At 38.8% G+C, this 9380-nt stretch overlaps 1 protein-coding gene across 1 annotated transcript; it reads right to left on the bottom strand.

Moving 5' to 3' along the window:
- Positions 1-3955: 3955 nt before the first annotated feature.
- Positions 3956-5218, bottom strand: LOC122039977 (AT-hook motif nuclear-localized protein 23-like). The gene has a single exon (XM_042599376.1). It carries the CDS (start codon positions 4945-4947, stop codon positions 4138-4140), a length of 810 nt encoding a protein of 269 aa, XP_042455310.1. The 5' UTR covers positions 4948-5218; the 3' UTR covers positions 3956-4137.
- Between the last annotated feature and the right edge of the window lie 4162 nt (positions 5219-9380).

Raw genomic sequence — 9380 nt, 5'->3', positions numbered from 1 at the left:
TCGGCGTTAGTGCCAATGTAGTATCACCCTTGGTAAATTTCTCAAGAATTTTGTCCACATAATGGGACTGACTAAGAACAAGTCATTTTGTGATTCTAAGAATTTTGATTCCTAGAATCACATCAACTAGGTCCATGTCTTTCATGTCAAATTTTGAGTTCAATATATTTTTAGTGGATTTGATTATCTTATCATTACTCCCAATGATAAGTATGTCATCTACATAGAGGCACAAGATGACATAGTCACTCTCTATGACTTTCATGTAGACACATTTATCATATTCATTAATCCTGAATCCACATTCCTTCATGGCATTATCAAATTTCTCATGACACTGCTTCAGTGCTTGTTTCAAGCCATATAATGACCTCACCAATCTACAAACCTTGTTTTTTTTGTCCTGGCACAGAAAATCCCTCAGGTTGCTCCATGTAGAAATTTTCTTCTAAATCTTTGTTTAGAAAATCTGTCTTTACATCCATCTGATGTATTTCGAGATTCCATAGAGAGGTAATAGCCAACAGTACTCTAATTAAACCTTTAACTAGAGTGCTACATGACAATAAACAAGATAATCAAACCTTTAACATGTTACATTTAATTACGTTGTTTAAAGATTAGGGCTCCTACTCCATGGCTACCCATAAGGTAGATGATCCCGATCCATCGGTGGATGACTCCCCGAAAAACCTCCGGCTAATTCACGTAGCTCCTTGTGGGTGGAGAAACCTCACCACAACTCGCACAAGCACGCTTGGGATGCTAGGGCACTTGGAAGACTACTAATAGAGGTTAGCCATCTCTATTTCGTCAACCTTAGCCAAGCACTCCGAGCTCTCTTAAATAGAATTCGAGAGGAAACATCTATTTGTATTTTCTGCCACCAGTCGACTGGTAAATCATTAGTCGACTGGTCCTCTTAGGAATTCAACTGTTACATACCAACGGCTCGATACCAGTTGACTAATGAAAGTATTAGTCGACTGCTATAGTAACTGCTACAGTAACTATTTACTATTTTTACAGCCGTTAGACACAGAAATATTCTGTCCCCTAGCCCAGTCGATTAGTAAAACCCTAACCCTAGGATTTTGACTCCCGAGTACATTCACTCAACACTTGTTCTTGCCCGACAAACCTAGACCTAGCCTTCTAGCATCCTCCATCATCCTCGCGTCCCTCGGATGTCTCCGCATCCTTCACGCCTTGCCTTCTGGAGCTTCCTTCGGCCTTGTCCTAATTACCGAGTCTTTCTATGCCAAGAGGCTCCTCACTTCTAGGACTTCAGTCATTGCCAAGTCACACTTGGACTTACGTTGCCAAGACTATATACTTGAATTTACAACCTCAAGACTCCTCTTGGACTTTTCTCCTTTGCTAAGATCACATTTGGATTTTTCTTATTGTACCTGTGTCCTACATACTTATAATGCATATCAAATACAACAATAAACCTAACTTAAACCATTACCCAAACATCAAAACCTAGGGCATGTAGATTGCTCCAACATATCTGACTGAATGTGCCTTCCAAGCTTCCGAATGCACCTTCCATGAATAATACTCAAGGTTCCTTCCGTCTTTTAGAAGGTGCCATCCGAGGTCTTTTGTGCTTCCTTTGCCCTGCAAAATGTGTTAATCCAATCCAATATAGCTTTATAGAAGTTTGTCTGCCACCAACCTGCCTATCTAAGTCATCGAATCATCTCCGGTAGACCGACAATAGCACACGAGTGCTCTCAAAATTGTTGGTAACATTTTATTAAGTGTTACAATTTTTACTACTACTCTAAAAGGAAAGTGTAGATTATTACACTGTCCTTATTTTTTATACTCAATTACCTCTTTCAGCGGTTCTGGAAGAGGCATTTAGTAGATTATCCATCGATATGTCTGCGGGACCTGGATTTTGGAATAGGAGTCGTTGAAGGTTCCGAACCAAGTAAAACTGCTTGTGTTCAAATATTTTACTTTATGTTTCTTGTCTGTTTTTATTTCCGTTGCGCACTTTATTGTTCAAAACAAAAAAAAAGTTAGAATTTTAATTTAAGCATCACGATCCAACATCACGGAATAGTGAAAAATCTTAAACATAAGTTACATGATGATTTAACAAGTGATGTATAAACATTTAAGTAAAGCATAGAAACCTAATTTAAGAAGGAAGAATTGGAAAGAGGAAAAAAATGGAAACTAAAAAAGTATTAAAGAATTATTTTATATCTTTTATGGTTTCTATGAGCAGGAAAGTCTTACCCAATGATTATGAGTTCGAATCATGAAAATAACCTCTTATAAAATATAAGATAAAATTACGTATGATGCAGATGTGCCTAGTGGGCCCTAGAAGGATTAGGGAGAAGGAGAGAAGGGCAATTTGGTCAATTCACTGGAGATTTCCCTTTTAGGGTGGAACGCTGAAGGGAAAAAAGGGGGGCTCTTCATATTTCTCGACCACTTGACTCACGCCACCACTGCCTCACAAACTTGGCTCCACTTTCCTCTCACTCCCCACCATATGACGTTGCCTCTCACGCAAGCCGCAAACCTCCTCTCATGGCGCCTCCACCTTTTGCCTTCCGCCAACACCACTTTCCTTTCCTCCTTCATCGACCAGCCTCTCCATGCGACCTAGCACCGATGACGACGACTACGTCGCCTTCTTTCATCATCGGTCAGCCATGCCACCAACGCCTCCTCTACGCTACCATGGTACACCACATCTCCTCCTCTCCAGCTCGTCGTTGCCTTCAACCGCACCGTTGCCTTCGGCCTCGCCGCCGCCGCCTCTGCAAGGCTTCGACCCCTCGCCCTATACTTTACGGATCTGGCCCTTTCGGTCTCTCGTCGCCTCAGCAACCTGTCCCCTACTCCCTTGTTGCCCTTGCCACTGGCACCGTTCCATGGTCCCTGCTAGTAGCCCCTTCACTCGAAGGCCTCCGTGAACAACCCCGCACCATCGGCCACTCCATCACTATAGCTCCTTCCCTTGACTGTTGCTTGTCTTGCCGTCGCCGTTGCCTATCTGGCGTTCGGGCTATCATTGTTGTGCACCCCCTATGGTGCTCCACACTGATAGCCTAACGTCACTTCTGACACCTCCCACCTTCCGATCAGACCAATCGACAACCTTCGTCTCCAAGCATCTGATGTTGATCCGACATTGTTACCGTCCAGCCTTCACACCACTGCTGATGTGTTCCAGCCTTCAAGCCAATACTATGTTTCGGCCTTCGAGTTGAGGCTACGTTTTGGCTTGTGTGCCAATGTCATATTCCGGCTTGCGTGATACTGTCATATTCCTGTCTGCTTGACACTGTCATATTCTGATCTGCGCGACACTGTCATATTCCGACATGCGTGTCGTCACCTCCGGACCCATGCCGCATCCGACCCTATGTTGTCGCCTCCGGATCAATGCCGCATCCAACTCTATGCCACCGTCTCCGGCTCCACGCCATCACCTCCAGTTCCGTGCCACTTCTGACCTGCTCTTACAAGTTTGGTATGTTTTACATTCAGTCATTTTATTACCGTGTTGTTTACTTTTTTTCATTTCTATCACCGGAGGCTGACTAAGCATTAGAGGGCTAGACTGGTGCAACCCCTGATCTGGTTTCTAACAACCTTATAGACACCATTGACCGAAGACTTTTGGACACTTTCGATCTTACTCATTTTTTGGTGTCCAGTAACTTAGTCAACATAGAAGGTAGCTCACCACCCTCCTCCACTCTCTGGATCATGGAGACTTGGTCAGCATTTTAATCACATCACCGACGATTCACCCTTCTTAACTTTTGGACAAGATCAACGTATAATATGATCAGTTCATGGGACATCATCGTGCATATGAACCGTCCTGTATTATTTTTACTATATTCGTATAGTGAAGAATGAAGAACTGATTAATGTCTATATTATAGTTTTGTAAAATGCCTGAATTTTATATTTTTATAAAAAAAATCAGAAAAAAAGTAGCAATCAGTTGCAATTAAGATGAACAGCAAAGATTAACAGTTTGGGAGAGATGATGAAGCTAATAGTTTGTGGATGAACAGATGAATAATTGTGCATGTTCATGGCGGTTCTTTCTCTTCGATCGTCGTCGGATCTTTCTTGGTTGGTTAGATTCTACAAGAACGGTGGTCGGGCTGCGCTGCTGGCCGAGGCGGCGCCGGCGCCGGCGGGCCACGCGGCTTCGGGCGGGAGATGCGGCATGTTCAGGGGGAAGTTGAAGAAGGGTAGGGAGGAAGCGGCCGTGTCGGGGAAGGAAGGATGGCCCAGGCAGGAGGCGGTCAGCGCCGGCGTGTTGAGCAGCAGCTGCTGCTGCGGTTGCGTCGCCTCGGGATCTTCTTCCTCCTCGTCGTCCAACGGCAGCCTCTCGTAGCCCACGTTGGCGAACGACGCGGCGATGATGATGACCGGCCCCTCGGCGACAAGGGCGCCGACGACACTGCCGCCGAGGACCTGCCCCTGCCCGCCGGCCAGAAACGCCGCGAGGCTGGTGGCCCCCGGCGGCGCCGGAGGCGGCAGGAACGACCCGGAGAGCGACAGGATCTCGAAGTGCCCCCGCAGTCTCCCCACTCCGCCGCCACCGGGCTGGCGGATCGTGGCGTCGCCCACCGTCCCGCTCCCGCTGAGCACGCACACGCCGCGCTGCCGACGGCGCGCGTACGTGGACAGGCTCTCGAAGACGTCGCAGCCGCTGGGGATCTCCAGTATGTGCGCGCGCAGTGCATTGGCGCTCTCCCGCGCGATGATCACCGGCGCCTTCTGCTTGTTCTTAGACCCCGCCGGCCGCCCGCGCTGCCGCCGCCCCTGGCTCCCTTCCTCTCCCCTACCGGGCGAGGCAGGGAACTCCTCCCCGCCGCCTTCGGGAAGGTGAACGTGGAGACGTTCGACAAAACCGGACGAGGCAGTGCCGAGATCGAGCCCTGCCATGCAAGAAGAGATCTACCAAAACAACTAAAAACAAAACACAAAAAATAAAAAACTAGCAATTAAAAAATACTCAAATTAAAGGACACATGAAATCCTTTTCAAAACAAAATAAATCTTAAAAATGCAACACATAATTTAATGTCAAAAACAAAAAAGATTAACAAGCCAGAAGGAGAGATGATGAAACATTCAATGAGAAGAACAACAATAAAGAGGAGGAGAGGGAAAGAGAGAAGATTGAGTTGTTGTGACATTTTGTGATGGGGCTAGACGTCTTTGTTCACGTAGGGATTGTTTAAAGTTTTCTTAGTTTAATATTTGTTGGGGAGGTGTGGACTTCGAGGGGAGCTGAGATTAGGGTTGAGGGCAGTGATTCTAAACTAGATTAGATATGAAATGTGTACATGTTCATTTTTTAATATTTCTTTTTCAGTTAAAATTATGAAATTTTAAAAAGAGTCATCTAACTTTCAAATTTCTAAAAGAAAACACTTATTTCTCATTTTACCCCTCTATCAATCATTTGAATACTATATTCAAAGAATAGCATTATCGTAGTACTAGATTTCAAAAAATAACACCATTATGCTGCTGCATATTATAAAAATTAGTACCATTGTAATGTTGATTTTTAAAATATAACACCATAATAGTACTAATTTTAGGATTTATGTAGCACCATATGATATTGATTTTTGAAACACAACATCATAATGGTGTTGTTTTTTAAAATTCAACATTATAATAGTGCTATTTTTTGCATGCAGCACCACAATAGTTAGTGGCATTGGTAAAATGAGAAACAAGTACATAGGAGTATAAATGAATCAAGTCGTTCATGAGCTATTCGAATCTCGATTCAATAAAATTCATTTAATGAGATTCGTTAAAATAAACAAATCAAACTCAAGTTTCACACTACTCAGCTCGTTAGGTCGTGAACATGCTCGTTAGTAAACTTATAAATTAATTTTTAAATAAAAAATAATAGTTTTGATATTAAATTTATAATTGTTATACTTTACTTATGAATAAATAAATAATATATTAAATTTATTTATTAGAATAAAATTATAAATTTTAATAAGAATATTATAATTTTTTCTAAATATATAATTTAGTTTTTAATGAATATTTAAATGTATAATTTATATTTATTAAATTTGTTTAGGTTCAATAAAGCTCGAATAAGCTCGTGAGATATAAATATATTCGTTGAATAAATCTTGAGTTCAGTTCGATTATAAATGAGTCAAACTCAAATATTCAAGAGTTCGATTTAGCTCGGCTCAATTACACCCCTACAAGTGCGCGTTTGAAAAATATGAAAATTAGATGCGTCTTTTACAAATTCTACCATTTTAAATGCACTTTTTATCAAATGCCATTTTTTTTTAATTCATTTATGTCTTTTCAATAAATTTCATCATTTTTTAATTCCTTTAGTTCAATTATTCAAGTAGATCTTCTTCCTAAAAGAATATTTAAGTAAATAAGGAAGCATAACTCCTTGCTTCTGAATGTTTGAAATAAATCCTTACAAGTCTACATTTGTAACTATGCATTTAATTAATTATTGTAATTTGGTGCTAATCAAACTCTCTTTATTTTATAAATTATGAGCTGAAACCATAATTGCAAATGTTGTTTTCTTTCTATAGTGCTACACACATTATTTAATTGTGATGCATGCAGACAATATTGTTTGGAAAGCTCTTCTTTAATGGTGTTGTTGCATCAATTGGGTGGGGGTTGGGTTTCTATTTTTTCAAAAAAAAAAAATGGTTTGCCGATTATAGGCAAAGAAAGCAAATCTAAAAAGAATAACTCCACATATGAAATTCCTGTAGGATGTAAAAAAAGATTTATTATACACAATTTTATTTTATTTTACAAGAGATTGTATGGGTGACTCAAATCCGTAATCTTAAACTCACACGGCAACAATTGATCGTTACACTAAATCTCCCCTCTAAACAAAGAAAGCAACTCTGATTCATTAAAAAATTAGTAAATAATGAATCATCAGTACTGATTCACTAATTAAAAATTCAACTGAGATTGAAAGAAAAAAAAAAATCTAAATTATGCACTTTAGGCATGATGATTATTAGAGGGGGCATGTCAAGGCATCTTAACTAATATAAAAGTTTGTTGATAACTTAAATGTGAACTATATGATTATTAACTTTAAGAGGGAGGAATAAATTAATTAATGAGTCATCTTAATTTCCTTGTTTTCTTCCTTACATAAAAAATGTCATAAATATTTTATAACTCATTCTCTTCTTCCATACATTTTTTTATGAAAAATGTTTTTTATAAAGATTTTCATATAAATGATAGTTAATTTTTTTTTTTGGTTGCTTAATGATATAAAGACAATAGTATAATAAAGATTAGTACTAGATTCCTTCCTCGGTACTCGAACCCTAATGGTGAGAGAAAAGCCATAAATCATGGCACTACAAGAACATTCTTCTTGAAATTTCGTAGGATCGGATACTCATGCTTGTTTGATGATATAGGTGGGGTGACAAATCACTCAACTTGAGTTGAGGTTTGTAGTGTTCAGGCTTTTGTTTGACAAGATAATCGATTTAAGTTAAAGTGAATCTAAAATGAATTAAGCTAGAGAAATAATTATTTAAATTTAGTTTAGTTATTTTTAATAAGTTTGAACTTAATTTATTTAGGTATTATCGGACTTTTAATTCAAACTTATATATAATTGTTTGAAATTTTTAAATTTTTTGACTGATTATTGAATTTGATAATAGAAATCTATTTATTTATGTTCTTTATTATTTATTTACAATATTATAAGAATTTATTGATAAATATGATTTACAAACTTATTAATTAATGAGTTATTTAAATTTATTCATTTAATTAACTTTTATGTATTGAACTAATATAAATAAGTATTACAAAATTGAGCGCCAAATTTACTTACACCATTTAATTCATTTATAATTCTAAATATAGCTAGGAGCTCAAAACTCCTAAGTAATTAGTTCGAGGTTAAGTAGACTCTACTTAATTAATTAATGAATGAACGAACGTTTGATAAAGCACAAAGCAAGTATATAAAGGTGGGAGCACTAGCCAGCCTAGTAATGAATGAATAAATTTTGAAAGCATTAGGTTCCTTTCTTCCTCCACATGCAAGCCATATATTCAACTTTGCATATGATCTAGATTAACATAATGGCCCCCGGGGTTATGGTATAGTAAAAGAGCGTTCAATTGTCACCCAGACATTCACGGTTCGATTCCTAGCTACGGTACATTTGCAAGGATTATTGGTACAATCGACCTCCAAGGTTTTAATATTCGATAAATATATTTAATAGAGCTTGATCAAGGGAAGTCCTAGTCACGACTAGGCAAGGGTGAGAAGTCAACTGAGTGACTAGTCCTAACTGCAGTTAGGCAAAGAAAGTCTTAGTTGTGGTTAGACAAGAGAAATCTCGGTAAATCGTGGAAGCCAAGTGGATTTGATAGGTCTAGAGGACCCGATATCGAATCTCTGGTGGGCCGATCCAATGTTGAGTCTGTTAGAATTTGAGGGATGTCCTAAGGCAATCGCTTTATGGTTTTTTCTATTTATTTGATAAGTATAGATTCACTATTTGAGTGCATATTATATTTTTGATTGTCTTAAACTCATTTACTGAATGTCTGTAATATAATTCATAGTATGAGAGAATTTGTAATTGGATCACAACTAGTGATTATCTCTACATGTGTAATTATGAATATATTGAAATTTCCTTAGTCGTCAAATTGATGCATTCAGACATCATCAATTCTGTAAGACTAGCATGAGTTATACTCCTTGGTTCAGTCAAGCAGCTGTTTTCTCACTGGCTGGAGACATTGGGATGTCGAGAGTTAAACGTGGATGCTGGTTATGGTAAATAGTTCATTAGAGTGACTCAATGTAAGACTCCATATGGTTCTCTACGTATATATAGATATGTCTGTGAAGTTCTTATTATAGCACGAGTGCAAGTTTCCTTCGACTTTAGGTATACAAGTCATTTTGGTCATGGAGTCTTATACTTTGACATCTTAAGCAAGCATCTCATTGAGGTGTGCACCTGGGATGATTGGGTATAAGTTGAAGTGCCCGAAGGTGTTTGGATAGCCCACAGAGGATTCATCGCTCCTTGTGAGGAGACGTATAACCTATGACCACTAATTAGGATTATTACTCAAAGTCTTTGGCCAAAGCATCACATGTTAAGAGTGTGAGACTCTTGTATACATGTATGAGTAATTTGAATCCGCGGAATAAGAAAGTATTATTTGAGTTAGGTGTGACGTAATCTGCCTAGTGGGTGTTGGAGTGTATACTAAAAGCCTAGCTTTTGTAAACATTTATTTGTTAAAGTAAAAGAATCACATTGGTCAATATCTGCATTTAT

The sequence above is a fragment of the Zingiber officinale genome, chromosome 2A (genome assembly GCF_018446385.1).
Source record: "Zingiber officinale cultivar Zhangliang chromosome 2A, Zo_v1.1, whole genome shotgun sequence".
Taxonomy (NCBI): Eukaryota; Viridiplantae; Streptophyta; class Magnoliopsida; order Zingiberales; family Zingiberaceae; genus Zingiber; species Zingiber officinale.
The sequence above is the reverse complement of the archived record's forward strand: the minus strand, read 5'-3'. Positions and strand labels throughout refer to the sequence as shown.